Raw genomic sequence first — 27645 nt, forward strand, 5'->3', positions numbered from 1 at the left:
TGATTTAAATATATAGATTTTTATGTACATATATTCATGTGGATGACTAGAAAAAAAAGAAACACTATATTCTTACAGAGGAATGATTCTGCACAGTCACATGTCCTAAGTTAAATAGTGATTTGATACAAAAATTAGTATAATAAATAAAACTCATCTCACTGTGTTTTTTTTATTCACACATGCCAGTTGTACAAACAATAAATTACAAGTTCAGTGCTGTGTTTTTCTGTCGTTCAGCGAGAGGGGGGGTAGGGGGTCCCCCCACGGGAAGAGTCAAAGTAGGTTGTGTGAATGTGTGTGTGTGTGTGTGTGTGTGTTTGAAATACTCCAAAACTAGGCAACTGATGGATGGTGTCGATGGTGTGTGTGTCTGTGCGTGTACAATTGTGTAAATATGGTTGAATATGAACGTATACGAAAGGTCTAGTCGTGTAAAAAAAGAGAGTCTACATTGTGTAAATAAATCTGAAGGTGTGATGAGGCGGGAGGAGGGACGGATTCAGGGGAGTCAGTGGTATCTTGTGTCATGTGGTGACAGAAAGTGTTTGTCATGGCTTGTTTTCTGCTGCACAGGAGCCAGACGGGTGGGGTTTGCCAATAAAAGATAATACGACAGGTGCCAGAAATATTTTAGTTTGAAACGCCGGGGCTTTTATGCAAATCAACCAAACTCTGAGTTTATCCTCGGTCGTATTACCCCCCCCCAAAAAAGGGGGAAAAACAAATGGATGATACTGTTTGGTTGCGTGGATGATTTTAAAGGGCGCAGTTCAACCAAGTTGCTCACAGTAGTTTGCTCCAAGTTATAGCTTGGGGGGAAAACATTGTTTTTGCGTTCTTGATGAGATTTAGATGAGAAGATTGATACCAAACTCACATACACACAAGTCACATGGATGTGTCACATAGATATCCCAAAAACCAGAGGAAATACAAATAAAACCATGTGCAGAGCTATGTTCCTATAAAGGGCAATGAGAAATGTACTTTTTTGGGTGACCTGACCCTTTAAACCTCCTCAAGCACACTCACCCCTGCACCGACGGGTGGTTTTGTGGCACAACCGCTGTATTATGGCAAACTCCACCCATCAGGGTATAGGGGACAGGTTCAAACGACCATTTGCACAAACAGGATGTATGAGTGATTAATGTAGAGACTGAATGATGAGAAGAAAAAGCAAATGGAGGAAGAGCTGAAAACGCTAAAAGGGACAGTGAGGGCTGCCTTTGTTATCTCTCTCTTGCTGTCGTTGCGAGTATCCAGGGCACACATTGTCATATGAGCATCGTTTCCGAGGCGAACAAACATATGGATCCCCTCTGAAAATAAAACCGCACAAACCCCCCCAAAAAACAACAACCACGGGGGCCGCGAACCTCCCAGCACCAGCATAATGATTGATACGAGTGGAACTGAGAGCGAAGAAGACGCAGTAGAGAACAGAACACACACACACACACACACACACACACACACACACACACACACACACACACACACACACACACACACACACACACACACACACACACACACACACACACACACACACACACACACACACACACACACACACACACACAAATAAAAATCAAGCATTTGCCCCAAATCTGATTCATCGTTACCCTCCGTAAAGGCGTGGTTACTTTGCCCCACCTGTCGATTTCACCATTGTAAGGTTTTTGCCACCGTACTCGCCCTCCCCCCTTACTATCCCGTCACACACCACGCTGCTGTTTCTCCACTGTACGGGACACAGACTCGTCGAGGACGCGAGCACGGAGAATTGGACCGGTACCTCGGCACAACCGACACGCTCCGCGGCTTCGTACTACAGTGTTTAGGCTGTTTGGATGCAATGGATGATCCGTTACACCGTAGACGTCCGGGTTTCACCCGTTCGCCCCCGGTTCCGTGCATCCTGAGTCAAAACTTGTATTCATGCGTACTCTTTCTCTTTTTGGATGTTCATAAATATCACTGCTCGATTTTCAGCTGGACAGATCCAGGGCCGTCGGACGCATCTCCCTCTCCTGTCCCCCGTGTCTTGGACATTTCAGTCACGGAGTAGCTCGTCGAAAAGTCTTTACAGGAAGAATATTTGTAGGGAAATCGCCCAGGTGGCCAGAAGATGAGGAGAACCACTGTACTACTAGTCCTTGGCCAGGGGCAACATCCAGGGATTTCACACTTTCAACATTCTTCCTGTATCTACTTTTTTTTGTTTGCCGCTCGGTCACCGAAAAAACGACCACGTTACCAAAACACCGCGATCCATGACCCTGCAGACTGCAGGGCTCTTGTCTGGGACACACTCATGACAAAAAGACAAAGGGGTATGACTTTCAAATACCCACAGTGATAAGAACACATGGAATAGCATTTAAAAAAATTACACACACAACATACATGCTGCGCCTCCGGCGTTTCGGAGGCCGACGTAAAAGACAATCAGTTATTGTCTCTGTGGGATGATGACATGCAACTCCAGTTCGTAGCCATGCCAGTATGTCACTATCATACAGAAACTGTCCTGTGGTTTGTGCTCTGTATGCAGCTAATATGACTCCAGGACGTTCCTCTGGCATATAGTCGGGTACATCCACGCCAACGTGTCTGTGAGTGTCCGTGGGACTGGTCCAGAACATTCCCCGTCCAGTTTAAGGTTCCACGCCTCAATCGGTCCTACATCCAGCACTTGAGACCTTTTTTTTATCAGAAGTACAGAAATACAACTTCTTCCTATGGAACTGTTTCTTTTTCCGGCGCCCCCTCAACATTTCTTCACCAGACAGTGTTTGAAGGCGGAGGGGCGGGCGCCCAGCATGCATCCCTTGGACAGTTTCCCGTCCCGGTCCTTGCACTGCACCGTCCGACTCTGCCAGCCAGTCTCACAAGTCCTGGAGCAGGTCATCCAGGAACCTGTCACCCACTGGGGCCCCGGGGCTGGGGTCGGGGGACCTGGAGCTGTAGTCGGCCCGGGGCCCGGGACTGGGGGAGCAGAGGAGGATGTAGTACTGGTGGTGGTGGTGGTGGTGGTTCTTGTTGTGGTTGAGACCGTTGTCGGGCTCTGCGAGGGCGTCGCCTTCGGGTTGGGGACGAGCGGAGGTGGCGGCTGCTGCGGGGCCGTCCGACGGGGCATGAAGAAGCTGTAGCGGACGTCCAGGGGCTTTTTGGCGTCCGTGGCCAGAATCTGGACCACCAGGGCCTCCTGGAGAGCCCCCGGGCCCATGCTGTGGAGCCACTCGTCCCTTTGGCTCCACCCGCTGTAGTTGAGCACGGTGCCGATGAGGGGGATGATGGACTCGGAGGTGGAGATCATGAACTTGCCGTTCAGGAGGTACTCGTTGTTGGGCCGCCGGAGGGCCAGGTAGGCGGTGTAGCGGGTCTGGTCCTTGGCCTTGTGTTGACGCACCTTGATGTGGGTGGAGCCGGCGGGGATCTTCACCACGTCAGTGTAGCCCTTACTGAGAGGACAGAGCAGATGGGCACATGAAACACATTTCTCTTTCACGCCGCTGGCTTTGCTTTGCCTAGATACAGCGTATCGTCACTTTTTCCTCACCTCTTCTTTGTGAAGTTGCCCACCACACGCATGCATCCGGTGCTGTCGCCCCCGCAGATGCCGCACTTGTCAAACTGCAGCTTGGAGCCAATGATGCCGTCGCAGCCCGTCCGCACACACTTCCCCTTCACGCACACCGAGCTGCTGTACGGACGGCACTCCGTCCCGTCCACCACCTGAGCACGAGAGTCACGAGGTCAACATCGTCCCTCGTCCATGAAATACACTGCGCCAGCTTTTTTGTGGTCGCCTCGGCTCGCCCACTCACCCTCTGCGAGAACACAACGTAGTAGCCCGTTCCTTTCGCTCGGCACGTCAACTTGCACACGTCTTTCGGGAGAACGCCGGCGTACTTGGGCACCCACTCGACAAAGGTCTTCACCCCCTTGGGATCGGTCTGGGGCCCGTTGCGCACCTCACACTGCTCCTGACGGAAACTCTTACCTGAGGGCAAGAGGGACGGAATTAAGCACTGTCTATTTCTTTGCCGCGCGACAACTACATGAGATGAATCGTCAGGCCAGGCCACACTCACTCGCCGCAGGACACGGCGCGACGCTGCAGGACCGGTAGATGGCTCTCTTCCCGGTGCAGTAGCGCCCGTTGTTCCGCGGCGGCGGGTTGTTGCACAGCCGCTGGGCGAACTGCACGCCGCCTCCGCACGTTCTGGAGCACGCGCCCCAGGAACCCCAGGAGCTCCAGCTGCCATGGTTGGACACCTGGGGAGGAGGGAGGAGGAGAGGGAAGATGAAAGAGGAGATGGGGGGGGGGGGGGGGGCGCGGACGACGACAGGAGAGGAGAGATCAGAGAGGGATGAAGAGAAGAGAAAGAGGGAGAGAAAGAGGAGACAATTAATGCCTATCAGACATGTGGGAAGTGAGACTGGTTGGCTGGCGAGGCCACGTGTCACAGAGGAGGCGCTTTGGAGGACGATTTGTGATAAGGAGAAATGTGGCGTGCAACTGTGGTCGTGGAAGAGGAACGCGGCAATCCTCATGTGATAAAACCTACAGTCCGTTTAAAGCCACAGCTCACATGCTTCCCCCCTGACGAACGAGGTAACGCGCGCTCCTTGTTTTTGTGTTGCTGGCTCCTTTCTTTTATGATCCCGGAGCTTCACTGGAAACAGCCTTTATCATTGATTCCCACTGCCGAGGCTCTCTTAATCTGCAATCTTACTGCGAGAAATACATATAAAAGATTGTGTGTGTGTGTGTGTGTGTGTGTGTGTGTGTGTGTGTGTGTGTGTGTGTGGGTGGGGGGGGGGTTAATGTCGCTCGGGGCCGCAAACTGCCCGTCGCAGCGAGGCAACGAAAACGAAGCGAGTCAGAACTCGGCTGGGTCCGCGCGCGCAGTCGCCTGCCAAGGAATCGAGTCAGTCCCGTCAGAACTCATGTGACAAACAGACATAAAGAAAAACATTCCTTCTGACTTTCCTCTCCGTGACACAGACGCACGCCCCCCCCCCCCCGACAGCCTGCCAACGAGCAGACTCGGCCCTTTAAGTCTTTTTAGGCCAAATTGAATTTAGAACTGTGTAAGTGAGGCCAAGAGAACAAATAGCATAGATCAGCAGTGGCATAAATAAAGCAGACCACACAGCGACGCCACATAAGGAGCCTTTTTCCCTTTTCCTCCACGTGTCTCCTTTTCGACTTCATCTTTTTCCTTTTGAGCAGCCAAGCTCTTGCCTTTGTCCCCGTCAGACACATTTGTGAACGAGAGCTTAAAATACCAGCTTCGGAACCATAAAAAGTCATCTATTCTTTGATGTCGGGCGCTGGATTTCGTCTCCAGCGCTCCCCCTCGTGTTTTCCGACGGCGCCGCCCCCCCCCCTCTTACCGAGTAGTGTCTCTTGCGGGTCTTGTCCACGCACTTCCCCTGCAGGCAGATGCGCCCCTTGCCGCAGGGCGTCCCCTCCACGGCCGGCAGCTTCTTGGTCAGACACACCATCTGCCCCTGGCGGATGACGGCGCACCACAGCCGGGCGCACACGTCCATGCCCGGGCAGACGGTGTACTCGGGGCCGAAGGCCAGGCGACACTGGCGGACGGCGTCGTAGCTCTGCCCCGGCAGCTCCTCGGGGCCGAGCAGCGGCTGGCGGGGAGAATCGAGGAGGCACTCGGCTGCGGATTAGAGGAAGAAGACGAGGGACATTTTTTCAGTCGACATATTATTGGCACTCTCCAGCAAATGCTTTATGGCCGGCATGAAAGAAACTTCCTGGAGAAACGGAAACGCAAACTATGACACGTCTTGATTTCCTGCCAGGGATTTTTTCTCTTTGGCTGCCCTGCGACTGCTCTCTCTCTCTCTCTCGAAGTTAATGGGATTGTAAATTAGAGATTACAGCTGTGTTTGGTGGTAAAAAAAAAGGCTCCCGGCGATATGAACCGTGGGATGAAAATCTATTACGGGGTCAAATTCACATGGGGCCAATTTGTGGAGAACGATAGAGTATGAGCTGCTACTGGCTGGGAAAACGTTCTCACTATTCACAGGACTACAGATGTGCTCAAAACCACGCGCATGGACTCCGTGTTCTCTCCCACGCGCTTACCGTTGCCGTCGTCGAAGAAGTCCGTGATGGTTGCCGAGGTGCAGCGGCTCCAGGGCTTGGAGGCGTCGATGGAGGTCAGGATGGACGACATGAGCCGCTTGTCGCTGTTCACGCCGAAGCGCTCCTCGCAGAACTTGGAGTCGTCGTGGGACAAGCCGAGCAGGTGGCCTGGGGCAGAGAGAGAGAGAGAGAGAGAGAGAGAGAGAGAGAGAGAGAGAGAGAGAGAGAGAGAGAGAGAGAGAGAGAGAGAGAGAGAGAGAGAGAGAGAGAGAGAGAGAGAGGACATTTGAATGGGAGAGGACTTGACTCAGCGTTTGCACACGCTAAAACAGAAAAAACTAAAACACACTCAGGTTATGAGACGCATGAAGTCAGACCACACAGGCACGATGCAAATCAGCGAGGGGGGGGGGGGGGGGGGGGGGGGGGGGGGGGGGGGGGGGGGGTGTGCTGACAAAGTGCCACGTGCGTGCCACGTGCGTGCCCCGGCTGGCCCGGCTCATTGTTTTGTTTCCATGCCTACCTATCTCATGCGCGACAGTGAACGCGGCGTGGAGCCCGTCGTCCTCGATGACGGCGCAGCTCCGCTCCGGGGAGCAGATGGTGCCCACGTCGGCCATGCCCAGGGTGTCGCAGGAGTGGTGGCCACAGAGGTCCTGGGACAAAAGAAACAACAGCAAAGAAAGATTATTTCAGGGTTTGTTTCAATAGTTTTCTTGAAAGAAATGACTCCATCCTCATCCGTGATCCCAAATAATGGATATATATATATTTATTGTAACAGCCTTGGATACTGTTGGACCTCCCAGTCATGCTCTCCCCTTTTTCCTGCTCTCTTGGACCCTCACTGATTTTTGCATCCCGACCATGTGTTTTTACTTTTCCTTAAAGGCGTTGCCATGTTTTCAGCTGTGGAGAGCTCCGTCTGACTTTCTCCTCCTTCCTCTGCGTCTTTCAAGTCAGCGCGAAGAGGCAATCGGAGTCGGAATAGGAGCTGAATTTATACACATTTCCTAAATATGAGTGAGATAATCTTGTGACAAAGTAGTAGAAAGACACAGATGACACTACACCACAGTTTGGCGGAGACGGAGCGGTACTCTCTCTGTGACGAGTGATTTTGATGTGTAAAATTGGCGCAGTGTCCCTTTAATTTTCCACCACCACTGCCTTTCAATGCCCACTTCCTTCCTGCGGCTGCACCAACGCTGCGTGTGGCTCACGCGGTGCCAGAGTGCGCGGCATTGATCTCTGTTTTGATTCCCACACATGTCCATGCAGACGAGGCCTCGGGGGGGGGGGGGGCATCAAACCATCACACACACACACACACACTCGGCGTGCACACACACGCGCGCGCGCGCCTGCACATAGGCCAGTGTGTGCATGAGCATGCAATGCAATGTATTGCACATGTGACACAGACGCACATAGTTGTGTGATGACAAACTTGCTGGTATGAGCACATTTGAACACACACACACACACACACACACACACGCGTCCCGTGGAGAGGATGAATCGTCATGTTAAGCGGTGCTGACAGGCCTGCTGGGTCATGTGTGTGTGGAGCTCGGGGGAGGGTGTTTACCCGTTTCGGGCCGATCGGTTTGGAACAAACTGCCTTGTGTTCTGGCCTCACACACGCACACGCACGCACACACACATGACTGACTGGGTGGGACCACCTCTCTCTCGCTCATGCATGCACACGCACGCCAGTATATGTAAATGAATGTGTGCACACTTGCACATACAGAGCAAATATAAACACAAGCAGACAGAGCCCTTAACTAGACACTCACATGCGCACGCACACACGTACACACACACACACACACACACACACACACACACACACACACACGCACAGAGTACAATCGACTGCTGGATACATGAGAAGCACACAAAGGCCGAGGCCGACTGAATGAAACTATGCCTCCGTTTTTTCTTTACTTTTCCACGTATGGACGAGCTGGAAATCTGAGCCCGTTTGTTTGGAATCGGACAGCGAGAGGTTTCCCCGTCCATTGTTTCTCTTTCCCCCCCGTTTCCCACACTCTTTCACCTCGACGCTCCGCACACCTCCGTCTCATTTATTTATCCACTTGTTCGCTCGCAGGCTCTCTCTCGCGTGAGAACAGTTTTTGTTTCGCTCTTTTTTTTTTTTTTTGGTGTATACACAGCTTTCTCTGGTGCAGCGCAGAGAAACACGCTAATCTCCCGTTAGAAATTGAATAGTGGCATGAGAAAATGAGCCCCATAACTCACATCCCTATCCACGCACTGTTCCCCCCCCACTCTCTATCTATATATAATTTGTTTTCATCCGAAAGCCTCTGACAGACAAGTAAAGAAAACGAAGGAGGGAGAGGGTGGGAGAGGGAAACTCAGGAAACAGGCGTCGGGGGGGATGGGATGGCGGATGGGGGGGGGGGGGGTGCCGGAAATTAAAGAGAAGAGCTGAGAGAACAAGGACTTACAGAAATATTGGCAGAAATAACAGGAGAACAGGTGGCGAGCTGGTTGTGAAGGTCAGGAGACGACCAGAGCCGAGCGCATGTGTGCATTACACGACCACTTGCAGTCAAAGCCAAGTCGAGTGTTAAACAAACAGCCAGACCCAGACCCAGACACACACACACACACACAAACACACACACACACACACACACCAAAATCCCTCTTGCGGAATGACCCAGCTCCGTCTGCGTGATGAAAACACACTGCAGGCTGATTTCAGGCTGAGTGACGAATCGAACCCCACAAAAAACAAAGGAAACGAGTGGTACGAAGTGGGCCTGGTATTGATCCCTGGGGTACACCGGTGGTGTTGTGGATAGGTGCATAATGTCAGTTATGATACTGCAGGAGTGGAACCAGGGGGAACAGAAAGACAGGTGTCTGATTTCTGATCTGCTGATGATAAAGTTACACATTTTTCTAAACGGGAAACAAAATCCTTTCCTAAAGTATGGCGTGTTGAAACGTGAACCAGCCTAAAGGTCAGCGCTGAAGGAAACTTCAGACCGTGAACCGGAGCGCAGCTTAAAGCCACCGACGCAGGCGGGCGGCGATCACGTGTTGTCCCGGGGGGGCAGACTGAACTCTCGGGGCCAAGTCGAGTATGTGGACAGCCCCCCCGGGCCAAGAGGGGTTGGGATCCGCGAGCCGTCTGCGGGTTGTCAGCATACGCCTGGCGAGGTACAGCATGTGTGAAATATCAAGAACGTTTAAAACAAATAGAGGGACTAGCTGTGATAAGGGTGCGGCCTGGGAAATGTACACCTTAATGTACAGAGAGGAGATTCTCACGTGTCCAACACGAGCGGAGGAAATGGATTGTGTAAAGATTGAACAGTGTGTTGCTCACATCCATCAACTTTACGTCTGGGCCCTTCTCGTGATGAACTTGTTTTCGTTTCACATTTTCTACACAATAACTGACCAGATTTGCCACTGATGTCTTTGTTTGGACACGAGCATCCTTTTGATTAGTTAACGATCTATCGTCCAGCCCTAATTTCAAATGACGGATTTTTACATTTTCTTTCCTTGCATGTTTTTATTTTATGGTATATTTCTGTGCTAATTTTATGGCAGCTAAAAATGTAAAAAAGAAAAAAGAAAAAGAAAAACATGTCTATTAAATACATGCATTGACCCGAGTAAAGATCAACCTGGGTTGAAAAGGTCAACCCTTCCATATTATTGGAAATCACAAGTTCTGCGAGCGATGTCTATCCAAATATTTGAGCTGTTGCTGCAAGACACCCACACACCCACACACGCACACGCACACACACACACACACACACGCACGCACGCACACACGCACACACGCACACACACACACACACACACACACGTGTACGTCAACATCTCTGGCCACCTTACAGTGAGGCTTTGTCTACTGTCTAGGCGAACAACAAGTGAGACACAGCCATGCATATCATTTAATGTTCCCATATGCACAGATGCACACTCAGATGAGTCGTGTCCCCCCCCCCCCCAACAACCCCCACCCTCACCCTCAATGTGCCTGTTTGTTTTGTTCTGGTGCTGGTATGTGTGGAACCGGGTGTCACCGGACGCCAACACGGGTCAGCTCACTGCTGCGGGCACGGTGGGGGTCGGAGTAATTGGACACGGCCACAAAGAGGAGGGTTCCCTTTTACTCTGTGAAACCCCCCCCCCCTTTACCCTAAAGTGGTCTAACTTCACAGTCACTAAGTCGGCTTCGGTTCTAATTCTAGTAATGTGATTGACTCCAGAGACGCTCGATACAGAGAGAGGAAAGAGGGCGTATGCGACTATTTGGTTACCTCTGATATTCATTGCAATGGAACACCAGGCAGGGCCATCTCCTATTGCACATGTGAACCCAATCTACAGCTCATCCAACTTCGTCTTTCCTTTGTTAAGTCTCCGACTGGGCAACGGCCAAAGTTATTTTATTGAGGAAGTCCTGAGGAAAAATAGTTTTAACACACTGCCGTGTCTCGCAGATCACTTTCTTTTAAAAAACTCGGAATGCGGCAAGGTATGAGCTCCTCGAGCCAAATCAAGTTATTTCCCCGCTGGCTTTCTGTCGGTGGAAACGTTCAAAGCCTCCTTCCTGTTTGTAAACGCCAGCTTTTGTGCAGCTCTGGAAATTGAACGTGGATCTTCTCTGGCAAAAAAGATTAATGTCCGAACGAAAAGTGTGGTTCTCATAAAGAATAGGGACAATTATTCATTAAAAGAAAAAGAAAAGAAGTCAGCATCTTCACATTCCACTTTTTTTTCTTCCTCTGCAGCACCTTGGCTGCCACGGGTGGATACAAACCCTTCAGGAAAATTGCAAGAATTTGGTTGGTTAAATTCCACTTTCGCTCGATCACGCCAAGTGTTTAGATGTGAACAAAACTCAGCCCCGGCGTGCCTGCCTGCTAATAGCTTATCTGAGCACTCAGCCAAAACACAGAGTCCTTGATAATAATGGCCTTCTGGTGCCAAATATTTCCCGCGGTCAAAAGTTAAAGTAAGGGCGGCGGCTTGCTTTCTTTGGCTTAAACTGCTCACCTCTACAGTACAAAGGTCACGACCCCAAGAAACTGCAGGTCACGCATAAGCGATGTGCATTATTCTGCTCGCTGACTAAATTCACCCGCGATTAAGCTCATCTGTCGTGATGAAATGAGACACATAAGGATCCCAACTACACCCACCCACACACCTCCCCGCACAACGATCCTCAGATTACACATCAGCTCGCACGCTGGTGACAGGTTCTGCATGGCCTCCGGGTCCGAAAGTGAAGGTGAGAGGTGTGTGAATGAGAGTGAGGAGACAGATTTATGAATCATGTACATGCTGCCGCAGATCAGCCGCTGATTAATTGCTGACTGATATATTGTTAAGGTGAATATGAGGCTAATATGGTGATTAAAAAGCAAGAAAGCTCAAGGAGAATAGAGAAAGGATCCCAAGGATGCAGCCTGTCACGTTTCGTTAGGGGTTCACCTCTGCCCTCCTGACCCTGTGACCCCCACTGATGATGACGGCCCTTTCATTCGTAGTCCAGTCTTACCCGCGCAGGTGTATCGGCCACAAAGTTAGGGAGGTGGTTGGCACACGAGAAACTTGGCCACGCTCTGCCAGCACGCCGACCGGAGGTATGCGCTGCCGGCTCCCTTGCCAATGCCCGCCAGCGGATCCGAGGTAATATCCCTCGACAAGACCTTGCATGACACGAACGCGCCGCAGTCCAAGGAGAAGCTATCTGAGCACGTCGACTGGAGCTAAGCAGCCGCGAAGCCACACCCGGGGAGGTGGAAGAATGCGTGGAGCTCTGCTGCCCTGCTGCCCTGCTGCCCTGTGGCTTTGGACCATGGGCAGGGTAGGGAGGGATGGATGGAGGAAGGAGTGGAGAGAAAGGGGGTCGTTGAAAGAAGGGATAAACGAGTTGTGGTCTCGGTGAACGTATATACGGCTTCGCACTGGGTGGATTCTGTTTGTTTTTCTGACAGCTCCCAGCCCCGGCTGACAGGCGCTGGAGAAGCAACTGAGGAAAAAATGTGCAGACTGGAGAGAGAGAGAGAGAGAGAGAGAGAAGGAAAGAAAGAGAGAGAGAGAGAGACAGAGAGAATGGTAGGCTTACAACGCTGGGATGACTTCCTCATTAACTACAGTTCCAACAAGAGTTTTAGGGATATTTCTGCAATGCACCGCAGCAGCTGATTTCAAGCCTCCATACCCTGGGAAGAATGTGCGTGCACGGCCGCGTGCACACGCCTCCGATCACACAGGCTTTTGGGGCTGTCAGGGGACTGGGAGGGGAGGGGATGCTGGAGACAGTGGAGCCTGCCCAGAAAAACACCAGCCGCAGGAAATACATTTTCTTTTTTTTTGTTATGGCTGTTTCACAGACGCAGCGCTGCGTTATTACGCACGCGAGATTCAGCAAAGAAGAGGGAGTAACAGAAGGACAAAGAAAAACAAAGAGTCAAACGGGGGTTGCATGTAACCGGGGACATGTTGGGGAGCAGGTTCACTCTGGTTAACTGTAGATCCAAGTGGGGAATGGTGCACAGTCGGACAGAATTAGCGCTTCTGGCTCGATGAAAACATAACATGCAGTCAGGCCATTACATGCATTAAGTATTAAAATGTGACGTGTGCCAGTTACTCTTTTTATTTTTTATGGGCCGTTTGAAATAAGCCACCCAAGGATCAACCTGCCAAGAGTTTACAGTCAACCAGCTGCCACCGCTTAGTTACACCATCAAAACAAACCGTGGCGTCACTCCTCTGGCTCGGAGCCGCCTCCTCCCCTCCGCAGTGAGGCTGCTGCCAGGTGAGAGGAGCGCACGGGGGGGGGTTTGTTTACCTGCCTGGTGAAGAGGATGGCGGCGTCGTGGTGGTGCTGGTGGTCGTCGTCCAGCGGGTTCTGCTGGTTCTGCCACTTGCAGAAGCTCTTGAGCGTCGCCGCCGCGTTCTTGGACACGTCGAGCCCCTTCTCCTTCTCGCCCACCACGGTCACCCTCACCACCGACAGCCGGATCGGGTTCTCGATGCTGGCGTGGCCGTACAGCTTGGATGCGATGGACGCCAGCGTGAGCAGGTAGTGGTTCAGGTCCTTGCCGTATTTCTTCGTCATGGTGTCGTCGGCGACCAGGAGCAGCTCCACGTGCCTGGCGCGAGAGACCGACCTCCTGCGCCGCGCGCCATGCGCCGGAGCGGCCGCCCCGGAGAGCCGGCTCCAAAACCTCCGCCCGTGCGCGTCATGGTCACCGGTGTCCTCCGCTGCGAGCCCCTCTCTGTCCCGTCTCCCCTTGCCGCGACCCCCGCGCCGGCGTTTCCCCGCCGCGTCCCTGCGCCCTCTGCGCCCGTCGCGCGTCCCGCAGCTCTCGCGCCCTTCGCGCATGGCCTCGAAGCTGAATCTCTCGCGCGTGAACACGTGGAGCGCGCTCTCCGCGTCCTTGTCCTGCAGGGCGCGCACGTCGTGCTCGCGTCCCTTCGCCCTGATGATCGGCGTGACGGTGTAGCGCGTGTGGTTCAGGGCGAAGAAGCCCTGCAGGCCCCCGCCGCAGAGGTTGAAGACGGCCAGAGACTCCGGGTTGGAGTCCACCGTCCCGCGGTACACGCACTCCCGCTGTAGCAGCGCGGGGCTCTCGCCCATCACGGCGAGCACATACTGGGGGCTGAAGTGATGCGACAGCACCGACTCGTCCCTCTCCATGTCCAGCTGAAACCGACTACCGTCCAGGTACACCAGGTAGCCCGCCTTCCCCCCGCCGTGGTAAATCCGGTCAATGGTCCGCACGACTCCATCCGTCCTCCGGGCAGGTGTGAGCAGCGACCCGTTCGCAGGTGGAAGATAGAAACCCTGGAAAGTGGAGAGCCCGGCTCCCAGCTCCAACTCCACCGCGCACAGCAACAGCAGCCGGCACCAGAGCATGCCCCCGGCCGGAGCACCAAGGAGCCGCAGCATTGTTCATTCCAGCCCGAACAACATCTATGTGATCCCCTAAAACAGCTCCGGAGCGGCCGAAGAGACAACTTTGTGCATTTGCTCCTCCAAAAAGCGCATCCTCCCGGTGTCCAAACCCCCGGTGAATTAAAAAAAAAAACAAAAAAACACAGCAGTAAACCAACAGGCGAGGAATCAAAACCAGTGAGGAAAACAAAAAAAATGGTCAAGAGAAGGAGCCGCAGAGAGGAAGTGTGTGCAGGCTGCAGAGCACTGCGCTGAACTTGGAGAACAAAAACACAAAGTTTGCTCTTAATAGGACCCGGAGAGAAAAAGTCCTGCCCCCTTTGCGCTCAATCACCACTCCTCTACCTCCCCCTCTTCCCTCTCGCTCTCCCTCTTCCCTCTTCCCTCTCTCTCTCTCCCTCAAATCAGAGTGAAGTCAAGTGCTGGAGGAGAGCAGATCTGAGCAATGCGGCCACTGGAGTACTCAGCAAAGGGAAGAGGAGAGGTCCATCAAAAAACCTCCTCCAGCTCCGTTCATCACAGAGAAGGAGACAAGAAAAACAAGTTCCTGAGCAGCCACGTGCTGCTGCTGCTGCTGCTCCCAGGAACCAAACAGCATTCATCTCAACTCCAGCAATGTCTCCACGAAACACCGGCCTGTTATTTTTGAACAGTTCCGCCACTTTGACTCCTTTAATAATTGAAGTGCAGAAAGTCCAACAGGATCTGACTGGAGAGTTCCAGCAAAACAACAAAAAAAAAAACCCCCAGAGGGGAATAGATAATTTATGGCCGCGCAGTCCCGAATAAGAACCGTGGGAGTTCACCGTTCACCCAGCGTGAGACATTTAATGGTGTGTGTGTTTGTGTGTGTGAGGGCGAGAGAGATGGAGGAAATCTGCGAGCGTGCATACAGTAGGTGCACTTGAGATTAAGAAAGTAAAGGCGGAATAAAGTGTGTGAGACTGTGCTTGGAAGTGCCCTGGGAGCTGTGTTGATTATTTGTTGTACCTCTAGGGAAGTGTGGTGCCAGTGGGATGTCATACTTACGTGTGTGTGTGTGTGTGTGTGTGTGTGTGTGTGGAGGGGGGATTTAGCAGTGCATACCTGACTGGAGCTGAAGTCACTGTGTCTCAACACAGACACACACACACACACACACACACACACTTGGAGCCAAGAGAGTGGCTTTTGTTAGGGGGTCTTAAAAGTTCCAAAACACTGCTCATTTGCTGAGTCACCCCATAGCTATTACCTTCGCACATCACAGAGGGGGGTGTCGGTGTGTGTGCATGCCAAGAGGGAGGCCTCCCTCTCTGTGGACACACGAGAACCTGAGAACAGATATTACGTTTCAACTTTGTTTGCGACAAACAACGAGAGCCCGTGTGTGTGTGTGTGTGTGTGTGCCAGGGAGTGGCTGCGGGCGGAAGTGCGGAACACAGTGTGCTGCCACCCTAAGCCTGGGGTCTGGTCACTATCTTCCAAAGGGGGTGGGGGCCCTCAGGCTCATGACCTCGGAATACTTTGCTACGGCCATGCACACGCACAAACTCCACGGTGGTGACAGCGTGCTCCAGTATCGAGCAGAACTTTGTATCCACATCAGCCAGCTGTTATGCAATGCACCCCCCCCCACCCACACACACACACACACACACACCGCCCTCCCATCCTCCCCCACTGCTTCTCCTTCACGCCAAACTGTCAAGTGTATTACCTGCAGTGAAGGAGGCCCGTAAAGACGGAGCAAACGGCAGTGGGGTGTGTGTGTGTGTGTGTGAGAAGAGAGGATGTTTGATCAGGACAGTGTGATGTCAAGTTTGGTGCTTGTGTGTCCCGCGACTTGCTCGCCAGGGTGTTTTTGTCCTTACAAGTAGTGAAACAAATAAAAACAAGTGTGTTTTGTGTTCTATCCTATAAAAAAGTGTGCATGGAAAGAAATGTAAACACAGAGCGCTGCAGCTGCAAACTGGTGGCTCTGAGCCCGAGCGAAAAATTAGGCAACTTTCCACAGCATCACAAACACACACACACACACACACACAGTCCTCCTCTGCCGCCCTCTTCCTCTCTTCCTCTCACACACTCATCCCATTGGATCATTTTTAATCCCCATCATCTGAAAGCTAGATGTATGCCAAAGCAACCATATGGATATAAACCGCCCCCCTCATCTACACACACACAATTACACAGTAACCCGGATCACACGTGCAAAGCAGGCTGCATACAGTATAGCACGTCACCAAAACAAGTGTGAGCGCCGCGTGCCGAGCCACGTGTGTGTGGGGGACCGGCCCACTTCCTACGATGGCTGGGAGGGGAGTGTATCCAATACGGTTAATTGACAAGCCGAGCCTTTTACATAACCAGCCAGGCTCCATCCAAGTGGTGGTGTCAGAATTCCCCCCGGCGCTGCTGCTCTCCCTCCCTCTTTTAGTCGCCATGACTCCCTCTCCTCCTCCTCCAGCTCTGCCTCGCTCTCTTTTATACCTTCATGGATGTTAATCAGGATAAAAATGCTTCAGATGAAGGCAATCACAGCGTGATAGTGTGTTTGTGTGAATTAACTCCATCTCCCCTGTCCCTCCTTTGTTTCCTCTCTTTCTCCCTTCATAGAAACCAGGTGTGTTCTCAGCATCTGTTACCATGGCGCCGAGGGAGAAGAGAGCATCGTCTCCCAAGGGACAGCTTGCTTCAACCACAGGTCTGTGATAGGGAAAACAAACGCACCTTCATGCACATGCATGCGCACACGCACACACACACTAAACAAAAGAATAGTCAACACAAACTCTTTTATCCACAATGTATATATATATATTCATTTAGAAAAGTATAATCATACAAACGGAGATGTTCTACGATAAAGAGGCACATGTATACACCTGTAAACAAAGATGATTGGATCAAGTTGAAGTAAATGAACGAGTTTCAAAAGACGCCAGATGGGCTCATCACTTAACTTTTTCTGTAAATTAATCTCAGAGGAACATTTCAAATGATAAACAAATACTAAAAAAAAATAATAAAAACTTTGATCCAGGTCTGAAAAACAGCAGTTCTTTTCAAAAGTTTGCATAAGGAACGTATTTATCTATAAACATGGTTTCACTGCATAGAAGTCACTTCGGTCACTCTCCAATAAAAAAACACCTCTGGAGTGCCACGAGTTATTTTGCAGTTTTAACGCAAAGTAAATCTCTTTTTTTACTAAAAACTTCAAGAGTGTAAGTTAAATATTTTTGGAGCACAGAATGAAAAAGAAAAATCCAGTTTCGTCTACTCAGCAGCAGCAGCAGTTTGTAACATTTAATTATTTGCAGATCATGGCAGATTCAATTTTTTTCGTCTATAGTGCAAAGACATGCGAAAACAAAGACACATACATTTGCAGAAACTGCACTTGTAAATTTTTCGACGAATGACACAACCTTAATAAGTACAAATAAAACAGATACAGTATGAAATCAGCGCGCGACTAGTTTGTTTTTTATGCCCGTTAAGTGTGTGGCATTGTCATCAAACAATAACCCGCTGGGGGTTCCTCCGCTCGCATCTAGTCGAGCGGAGGAGCGATTGTCGAGAAACAAATTGCTATATATTGGCAGTAAAAACATGTTTTGGGGCGAAAATGGCGCTGCATGAACCACTGAAACTCCTCGATATGAAAATTGCAAATGATTTAAGTCCAGAAAGTCCAGACAGAACAGTGTATGAAACTCGCCTGACTCACAGAGTCATTTATTGATGATCCCTGCATCCGAACGCAACAAGACAAGAAAAACTATCTAATACCTGGCATAAATAATAAACTAGTAGAAAGATTGCAGACATTAGCTTGTGCGTTGCAGATATAGATGGTCCACTAACTCAACGATTAGCCTGACTAATAAATAAAGAAGCTGGGATCCTAAAGCAGAAGACGTGTTTGAGATGAAGGAGTGTGCGCTTCTTTTATAATATCACACAGCTGGGAGAAAAAGGGGGGGGGGGGGGGGGGCTAAGCACGTCTTGAAGGTAAAGCAAGCAGTGAGACAGGACCCTCTGAAGGACACTGAGCCTAAAAGAGCAAAGCTCACGGTGTGTTCAGGAAGCCCTCGTAAAACTTACCAACAGGTGAATGCACAGTGTTGTTTTTTTTTGATGACATGATCACCTGATATTTGGAAGAATTGCCTGAATACTCAAAAAGGCCACAGTTGGAGGATCCTCTGACTCTGTGGCTGTTTAAGTCTTTCAAGACGAAAGAGGATCCAGCCCCACATTTGGGACCCAGCAGCAGCAGCAGCAGCAGCAGCAGCAGCAGAAGCAGAAGCATTAACCCGAACCGCGACCCTCCCCATCACCACACCTGATTGCCAGAGCAGCAGTCCCATGTTACACTTTGTCGTTGACCCATCATCAGGTCATATGATCCTGGATGATGTCTGTAATTTGCTCCTTGGGTTTCTCAGAGAGGGGCAGCGCGGGGCTGTAGGGCCGTGCCGAGCTGTGGGAGGCCAGTGAGGAGATTTTGGTGGGGCTGCACAGACGCTGGAAGCGCTGTGGGGTCAGAAGGTCACAGCGGGTTAATTGTCGTAACATCCTTGTCAAGCGTAAGAAACTTCACCGCTGTTTAACTATACATTCATCTCCGGCAGCACGCGGCGGTGAACAAACCTGTGGCAGGGTTCCCGGGGTGGTGACCAGGGCGTAAAGGGCCCAGACGGGAAGCAGGGAGACGGAGGAGAAGGTGAGGAGCCAGCCCAGCGTGGTGGCCCAGACGGGAGCCACCAGGCCCTTCCCGAGACTCAGCGGAGCCCAACACACCAGGGAAAACACAAAGGTGGCCTGTGGGACGGAGAAGACTGAACTCAAAAATGACTTGAGAAGTTTCCAGGTTTCAGGATAAAAGACATGTCACTGATCGGTATAACAAACATATTTTGACATATTGACAGGCAGAAAGGAAGGATGGAATTTGCATGAAATCCCAAACATGCGTTTGTGTGTAGTACTATTTCACAGCAAGCGGACACTAAGCGGTGTGGGGGCAGCTCAGCGGGGAGGGGGGGTCACTCACAGTGCACACGGCCGGGGTCAAGTATTTCCAGCAGATCCTGAAGACGGGCAGGGGGCTGTAGCCGGTCATGTCCCGGATGTTGGCGCTGAAGCGCTCGGCTCCTGTGGGCCAAAGCGGGAACACGAAAGCCGTGAGTGGTTATTCACCACTGCGATACAACATTTGAACCTGACATTGGACTGTTTGTATTAGGTAGTGACAGAGCCAGGATCAACAATAGCAGGAGTAGTAGCAGAACTGATTGCGTGACATGTAGTTATAATAGTTGTATTATTATAATAGTGATATTAGCCGAATAGTAAGTAAGTAGTGGTCATGGCCGGAAGGAATTGAAAACACAATTTAAGTATGAAATAAAATACTGGGGGAGGGAATCTATTTATTCAATATCTGAACAAAGTAAATCTCCAGTAAAGCTCCAGGAAATAAGACAATCCGTTATTGGTTCCACAATGGGGAAAATAAAAGAAATATCATCGGGAAAAAAAATGGCAATGTAAACACAAGAAAAGAGAAAAAATATATACAAAATATGCAGCAATTATATACAGTGTAAGGAAGTATCCCTTGATTTAAGGTTCATGTGTGGTAAATATGGAGTGAAAACAGGAAGTTTTTACCCTAATTGTGACTTTGACATTTACTTTGGCGTCCGAGTAAACGACTCTGATCGAACAGCACAAGGCAGGATTTATTTACAGACTGTTGTGGTGGCGTTCACGTCCTGGGATCGTCTCTACATCACTTGATCTCTCTGCTAACAGGTTAGGCTGATTAAATGTGATCCCAGGCGAGAAGAAGAACAATGGTCGTGATCACGCGAAGAACTCACGGAAAATCAATCATATTTAACAACGAGCGAAACGCCGCGTTGATGCTGTAATGGCCGAAGCACCTCTCCGTCCTGTTGTCTCAACTCTTACTGCTGTCAGTTAGAAAAAAGCCGTAGTTGCGTTAACAGGCCAAAGGAATAGATTAGGTGAAAATGTGAAGTGGTCAAATCTGTGGTATTCTACTTTAATCATTGTACAGTGTGTGCCCGCTGTGTTACCCACTCACTCCACCTACAAGCCCTCTGCTCTGCTGCTGCTCTCGCCTACAGCTGGCAGAGCCATAAAAACTCTCTGTTAACAGACTCTTACAAAACTAATTGTCCCAACACAGTAGCACTCACTCGTACTGTCCTAATGTGCGTGCATGGCACAGTCCACTCGTCTCACACGTGGTCACACAAATAATGGTTTTGTTAAATGCTTTAGAGCCCCAGGTCTGGCTGGGACAGGGGGGGCCCCCCCTGGGGCCCGGCAGACTGCGACTGGGAGGCGACAGGGCTGATTTAGGGGCCCCGGAGGAGACAGGCAGGGGCCTGGCTCGGAGCCAGTCTCGGTCCAACAGTGGGTAGCTGCAGCCATGTTAATATACCGTCTACTGACTCCAACGCAGACGGAGGGGAGGGAGTGGGACTGGAGTGGGTTTATCAGATTTTAGGGAAATGACTCGACTGATTTGCGATGAAAGTGTTTAATTGTTTGTGCCGTACGTTTTCAACTCAAGAACTTACGAAAGACAACACATGGAAAAAAGGAAAGAGAACGTGGAGCTGGGATTCGTACCGTAGACCCAGCCGATGGCCACAGACTGGCAGATGGAGAGGAGCAGCAGACTGGCTCCGCTGCAGGAGAAATGGTCATAGACCTGGAACACGTACAGACCTCCCTGCGGAGACAAAACGCCATTACTTCAAGTCACGTCGTCAAGAGCAAACAGGCTAGAACGTCATGCAAGACACACACACACACACACACACACACACACACACACACACACACACACACACACACACACACACACACACACACACACACACACACACACACACACACACACACACACACACACACACACACGTGCATCCATCCCCAGTGTGACCTACCGGCGTGACCATGACCAGTCCCATCAGGAAGCAGACGATGCAGACGAGCAGCAGCAGCAGCTCTCGGCGGTGACCTCGTCTGATCAGATGAGGGTACAGGTCAGTCACCGACGTCATCAGGGCCTCCAGGCTCACGAACTGGGTGGCGAGATGGGAGACGGGGTCAGGGCATGTGCGTTGTGTTGTCTGTTTTACATTATACTGCGCATAAAGTCCCATCAAGAGTGATTCATCAAAGTCCGCCTGCGTGTGTTTGTGTGCGAGTCTACCTGCGTGTCCAGCCCCAGCATGATGATCATGAGGAAGAAGCAGACCGCCCAGAGTTGGGGTAGAGGCATCATGGCCACCGCTCTGGGGTAGGCGATGAAGGCGAGGCCGGGCCCTGAGAGGACACACGTGTGACATAAACAGCTGGATTCATTTCATGTTAAAAGGTTAAGACTGTCCAACCTCCCTACTCTGTCATGTGGCACTTGTTATTGAAGATATAAACTTTAAAAACAGTGAATACATTCAATCATGTCTTATCTAACTTTTTTCTGCTGCTTTCCCTCGATCCCTTTTCACCTCAACATCTCCTCACTTCCGTCTCTCAATGCCCCCCCCCCGCGTTTCTTCACCTGACTGGGCCACGGCGCCGATGTCCACGCCCTGCTCCTCGGCCATGAAGCCCAGCACGGAGAAGATGGCGAAACCTGCCAGGAAACTGGTGCCGCTGTTCAGGAGGCACAGCATGAAGGAGTCCCTGGAAAGACACACATTTACTTTACTATTATGGCGGGACAGAAGTGAAGAGACACTTACATTTACAGCGACGGAGCAAAAGGGCGTTCAGTGAGGTCTTGGTCTCTGGCCTTGTATATTGGCTCGGTGGGCCTGTTAATGCAAATACAAGCCAAGAGTTAAGTGCTTGGCTATGTGTGTGTGTGTGTGTGTGTGTGTGTGCGTGTCATTCCAAGAGTGTGGGAAACATGGCAACGAGGGCTTTTCTTTAAGGTGTGGCTCTATCAGTGTGTTTTCTCTGTCCATTCCAGCCATTCCTTCTGGAAGCCATCTGACCCTCTTACATTTCGAGAGAATACGGTTTTGTCTGAAGTGGAGACGCCGTGTGTGGGTGGAACCGCCATTGTGTGTGGCTGTGTGGGCAGCAAAAGTGTGTGTGACCAAAGTGCCTCACTTGTAGCAGTCGTTGTTGAATTTGTTGTAGCTGCCGAGGGCCGTGAGACTCCCCAGGCAGATTCCGTACGAGAAAAAGACCTGGGTACCGGCATCCATCCACACCTAGAGAGAGAGAGAGAGAGAAAATGATGAGAGGAGGTCAGCCCAAAAGTGGCTATTCTATAAAAGAAGTGTGAGTGAGTGTGTGTTTTGCACCTGTGGGTCTGCCAGGCGGGTGTGGTTGGGTTTGAGGTAGTAAATGATGCCCTGGGCCGCTCCGGGCAGGGTGGCACCGCGCACCAGCAGCACAAACAGCATGACGTATGGGAAGGTGGCCGTCAGGTACACCACCTAGAATGTACACATGGGTGGGATGTGGTCAGGAGGACGGCGTGGAGACAGTGGAAACAGGAAGGACGACGTCTGGGATGCCCCCGAACGGACATGAAACAACTAAAAGAGTGAAGCCTGGGAAGGTGGGAGTGTTCAACCTGTTGACCGATGGCGGTGGTGGTGACACATCAAAATTACTACAGCGGCCAGAACCTCTTTTCATTTTCGGGCCTTATGAAAGAAGAGGATTTATGCTCGGCTTCTAACTTTGTCACCCCTCATAATTTTGCCGTTTGAAAAGACACGTTTTCGAGACGTTGTGTGGGTCACATTCGGCAAGGCTATTTTACCTTATCATTTTGGCACCATTTTAAAGTACGTCCGAATAAGTTTCTGTTTGTGATTTACTCATTTATGTACTCATAAAGATTCTCAGGCAAGTTGTGGAGCATCTACTGCAAAATGCGATTGGGGCCTCTGCTTGACGCAGGTAAAATCCATCAGGTGAGAAAACTAAAAAAGGAGGGAATGGCAGTGAAGGCATCATGCTGTGTTTCTTCTTCTTTCCTTCACCTTTCCAGTGGACTTGACTCCCTTCCAGACGCAGAAGTAACAGACGAGCCAGACGATGGCCAGACACAGAGCCAGCTTCCAGCTGACCGGGCCCAACTCGTCTAAATTGCTGGACAGGCGCAGCACCTCCCGTCTAGGATACACACACACACAAACACGAACGCACTGCTATTAATGCCGTAAACACGTGATATTCCGAAATTCATGCTCAACAACAGCTCGAGAAACCGCGGCACTCACTCCCAAAACTCCATGACAGGGGAAGTGGCGTTCTCCGGCAGGCTGCTCGCATTGGCCGTCAGGTTGAGGCCGAACGAGACACACGACTCTGCACACACACACACACACACACGCGCACACACGCGCACACACGCGCACACACGCACGCACACGCACGCACACGCACGCACGCACACGCACACACACACGCGCACACACGCTAAGTTACGCCTTTAACGTCTCGAACAGCATCCTCGATTTGTACCGACACTGTCTTCACTGACCAGTGTTCCACGTGTTGTTGCAGTGCGACCACGGCAGCTCGGCCTGGAAGCTGTGGGCCAGGTAGTAGAGGGCCCAGGCCAGGATCACGATGTAGTACACGCAGCCGTGCAGGATGATCACCTGGCTCGCATAACCGAGCCCTGCATAGAGGACACGAGAAGAAGACAGACGAGAGAACGACATGTGAGGACGCAGGCACTTTCTTACCGTGATCTGACCGGGTTGCAGAAACAGATACAAACACACAAATACATAATCTTCAAAGGAATTCATGCATCATTTTTCCGATGAAAGCGTCCATTCACTGAGACGCGCGTCTTGCAGCCCAGATCCGATAGATCTTCATGGGGAACGAATGAGGCCTTGAGTGGGTTAGAGAGCGGAGAGGCTGTTTGCCCCCCCCCCGCAAAAAATATCTGTTTGTGGCCTCCTCTAACGAACGTCAGGGAATTATCTGATGTGGGAATATGAAATGTGCAAAAAAACCACAAAAAAAAATGAGTTTGCCCGTGCAAATAAAGGTTCTTGCTTCTGCTGTGGTTGCACAAACATCCGTTTACGAGTCACACTGCTGCGTCTCCGAACAATACCCTCGGGGCGGACTGACAGCTCGATACGCAGAGGAAAAAATTCAAACAGATGGAATCGGCGCAGTTCAGCGCCTTCTGCGTGACGCTTTAATGCATTTCTTCAATCCAAAATGTTTCTCCGTCTAAACCCAGCTTCCATTGAACAATCCTTAGCGGATTGGACTATTTCAAATCATTTGTAAAAACTTCAATGACTCACTTTTGCTTAACCGCAATTTATGCGTTTGAATAGGAGACTACAATGAAAACAAGACATAACATGACATCAAGTGTTTGCTATTGTTGGCAAGCACACAGCGTACCGACTTCTCCGCTCACGAGTTGCTCTGATGCAAAAGCCGACATGCGTGAGAAAACAACCGAGGCGCACACGCACGCGGCTCGCATGCGAGTGCCAAATCTTCTGATTGCCGACACGCCGTTTATATGGGTTTTGAATTGGTGCGGACGCTGGAATGCCCTGAGCGCTCGCGCCAGCTTTGGAGAAGGAAAAAAATGACAAGAGAAAAAGTAAAGGAGAACGTAAGAAGAGGAAGTCAGTTAAAAGGCAGCAAGAGTGGGTAGAGGTGAAGTGGAATATGGCAAAGGACAGAGGGGGAAATAGAGAAGAGATGTCGGCAAGGTTGAAGGCCAGCGTGAGACGAGAGGAAATGTTACCGTCAATCCCCCACAAGAACACAACGAACCCGGCAGTGCAGAGCTCTCGTGGGGGGCGCGATGAAACAACTATCAACTCCTCACACATTTAGATTCAAACAGTCCATCCGAGGTGAGGACAAAAAGAAAAATCGACCGCACACAGTTGGTCTATTAATCAACTGGCTGATCAACTGGAGCCAAATAAGTGTACCTCCAAACAAGGGGCAGATCGCCCTCCAGGCGCTGACACCGCCCAGGCTGGTGTACTGTCCCAGCGAGGTCTCCAGGAGGAACAGGGGGATGCCGCACAGCACCAGGAAAAGCAGGTAAGGAATGAAAAACACACCTGGACACACACACATAAGGAGATTCACCCATTAGATTAATAAAAAAAAAAAGGTTTGACCACAGTTTTCGGTACGTAATCCCCCCAAATGAACCCGCACACTGTAATAAAAGTTACATCATTTAAACATTAGACTAAATTCACAATCCAACCTGGTAAAACAAATCAATCTGAGTAATTATGAAGCACTTTCTTCAACTGTCCTTCTACAGGGGGATACCTTCTATCGCACCAAACATACAAAATACACAGATCTCCAGCGCTAGAAAGCATCCTGTGAAGTTCACATCCCCAGTTTTTACACAATGAGAAAAAAGGACGGGGAGCCGAGAGAAGGACACAGAGACAGAATTTTTTACTGCTTCACCTCCGCCATTCTTGTAGCAGAGGTAAGGGAACCTCCAGACGTTGCCCAGGCCGATGATCTGCCCCGCCACGGCCAGGAGGAACTCGGCCTTGCTGGCCCACTGGCCTCGGGCGTGCAGGACGACCCTGGTGGCTTCCTTCCCGTTGAGCAGGCTCCGCTGGTGGAGACTGTTCAGCAGCGGGTCTCCCTGCTGCGCGGGCGGTTGGTCGACCATGACCGGTTCAGGCAGTGACACGCGCAAACACAGACCCCTGGACAAGGAAAAAACACAAAAGATTAGAAGACGGGAGGGGGGAAAAAAATGCAGGGACGCCGTTGAACCAGTTCGACGGGTGGTGGTGGTGGTGGTGGGGTGGACCAAAGGTGCAACTCACATCTCGGCGGCTGGGAATGAATTACCATAGTGTGTTTACTGACAGTTGGTCTGGCCGCCACAGTTATCTGCGATGTGCTACTCAAGGACGAGGTGACGCGGGTGTGTTCTCTTTATCTGTGCTCAGCAGCCTCGCCCAAGGCCTGAATTTGGCCCTTTTTTTTTTTTTTTTTGCATCTGGCTGACGATTTATTCCGTCATATGTTAAAAAAAAAAAGAAAAAAAAAAGTGTGTGACCAGTAACTATCCATTGAGCTGACAGGATGTTTTCCTCTTTTGTTGCATGTCCCAGTCATGTTGCATCACTGTTTTCAATGGAGGCCGCTGTGTATGTTACCTAAACACATGCAAGGTTAAACACACCACACACACACACACACACACACACACACACACACACACACTTGTGTGACTTTTGTCTTTCTAACATAATCCCATAGAACTCATTTCAATTTGACATCATACGAGGAATTGCAGATGGATTCGAGAGAAACTCCCTCCACGGTGTCCTCTCTCTCTCTCTCTCTCGTAATGTGACCTCTCTCTCTCTCTCTCACACACACACACACACACACACACGACACGCCGATAGAAACAATGAAGCCACCTCTCACTATCAAAATAAAAAAAATAAAAAAAACCAGGGGGGACAATTGGAGAACACACGTGTATAGTTGTGATGATGATGATGATGATGATGATGATGCCTGCATTGTGTGCGACACGCCGTTTCAGGACGGCAACATGACGCTGCCGGTGTGTGTGTGTCGGTGTGTGTGTGTGTGTGTGTGTGTGTGTGCGTGTGGCTGACCGGTGGCGGCTCCAGGACCAGGGTCGTCGTCGCCACAACTGAACGCACATCACCGATGTGTAAAGGAAAAGAACCGGCGTCACGCGACCTACCTCCGCGTTTCCCGTTGCTGTGAGCCGTGAGCCGTGAGCCGGGAGCGCGCCCATGTCCGGGGGTCGAGTGGTCTGTTCCTGGCACGATGCGCCGGCTGCGCGCGCGGTGCATGCGCGGTGGCAGCCTCTGCCGGTTTCACAGGAATAAGAGTGCGCGTGCGTGCGCGCGTGCGCGTGCGTGCGTGTGTTTGGATCCAGCACAGGCCGGTGCATGGACATGTAACAGCGCTCGAACAGGTTACAAAACGCACCACGAGGCACTGATGGGCGCACGTTGGGCGTGTCACAAAACGAACTCGTCGAATGGCTGTTCTCCTCGTCTTATTCTGAAATACAGACTTTTATTGTGAAATCAGCAGACGGTAACCCGTTTGCAAAAAAAAAAAAAAACCCCAAACAACAACCCTGGAGGAAGCAGTACCCGCAACATGGGATGGAGTGAGTTCATTTTCTGCTCGCGATGCCATTAGTTCCACAGTATCGTCACGTAGAAACAAAGTGATCTGCCATAATAATGATTGAAGTAGCACAAATTCACTGCACCTCAAGGTTTAACTACATGATCCAAAATCACTTGGTTTGCTTTTTGGTTAGTGCATGATTCACATACGTAACATGCATTATGCACGCGTGCATACCTGCGTTTCATCTTGGGTCATTGTGCAGTCAACACGAGATCCAGCACATTTGCAGTAACAGCCTACTTTTGTAATGAACCTCTGAAAACCACAAGTGCAACCATGCAAACACGCTAGATGAAATACT

General features: G+C 50.8%; 2 protein-coding genes and 1 long non-coding RNA gene across 9 annotated transcripts in view; 1 reads left to right on the forward strand and 2 right to left on the reverse strand.

The window, feature by feature from the left end:
* On the reverse strand, positions 1-15721 carry LOC118311515 (A disintegrin and metalloproteinase with thrombospondin motifs 5). The gene is made up of 8 exons (XM_035635459.2): positions 13005-15721; positions 6657-6789; positions 6134-6301; positions 5416-5699; positions 4107-4290; positions 3840-4015; positions 3572-3747; positions 1-3473 (listed from the first exon to the last, which is right to left on the reverse strand). Exons 1-8 carry the CDS (start codon positions 14106-14108, stop codon positions 2780-2782), a joined length of 2919 nt encoding a protein of 972 aa, XP_035491352.2. The 5' UTR covers positions 14109-15721; the 3' UTR covers positions 1-2779.
* Positions 1-27645, forward strand: part of LOC118301237 — a 1055945-nt gene that overhangs the window by 548948 nt on the left and 479352 nt on the right. The gene's annotated exons all lie outside the window — the stretch shown is intronic.
* LOC118311524 (sodium- and chloride-dependent GABA transporter 2-like) overlaps positions 6657-27645 on the reverse strand; it is a 27186-nt gene continuing 6197 nt past the window's right edge. The window contains exons 1-16 of one of the 3 annotated variants that reach the window (XR_007030439.1): positions 25979-26066; positions 25605-25855; positions 25103-25237; positions 23662-23802; positions 23399-23486; positions 23159-23291; positions 22469-22603; positions 22272-22375; positions 21715-21839; positions 21364-21476; positions 21095-21232; positions 20775-20877; positions 19162-19262; positions 18759-18929; positions 18451-18641; positions 6657-6789 (exon numbers count right to left, since the gene is read on the reverse strand). Coding sequence is in view for 2 of the 3 variants with exons in the window: in XM_035635480.2 (XP_035491373.1) it covers positions 18501-18641; positions 18759-18929; positions 19162-19262; positions 20775-20877; positions 21095-21232; positions 21364-21476; positions 21715-21839; positions 22272-22375; positions 22469-22603; positions 23159-23291; positions 23399-23486; positions 23662-23802; positions 25103-25237; positions 25605-25855; positions 25979-25980 (1881 nt within the window). In the remaining variant the exon portion in view is untranslated. Of the gene's footprint in view, positions 6790-16891; positions 18642-18758; positions 18930-19161; positions 19263-20774; positions 20878-21094; positions 21233-21363; positions 21477-21714; positions 21840-22271; positions 22376-22468; positions 22604-23158; positions 23292-23398; positions 23487-23661; positions 23803-25102; positions 25238-25604; positions 25856-25978; positions 26072-27645 lie in introns of those variants that run through there. The other 2 variants (XM_035635480.2, XM_035635489.2) reach the window with 2 other exon arrangements.

Source organism: Scophthalmus maximus, chromosome 1, assembly GCF_022379125.1.
Source record: "Scophthalmus maximus strain ysfricsl-2021 chromosome 1, ASM2237912v1, whole genome shotgun sequence".
Taxonomy (NCBI): Eukaryota; Metazoa; Chordata; class Actinopteri; order Pleuronectiformes; family Scophthalmidae; genus Scophthalmus; species Scophthalmus maximus.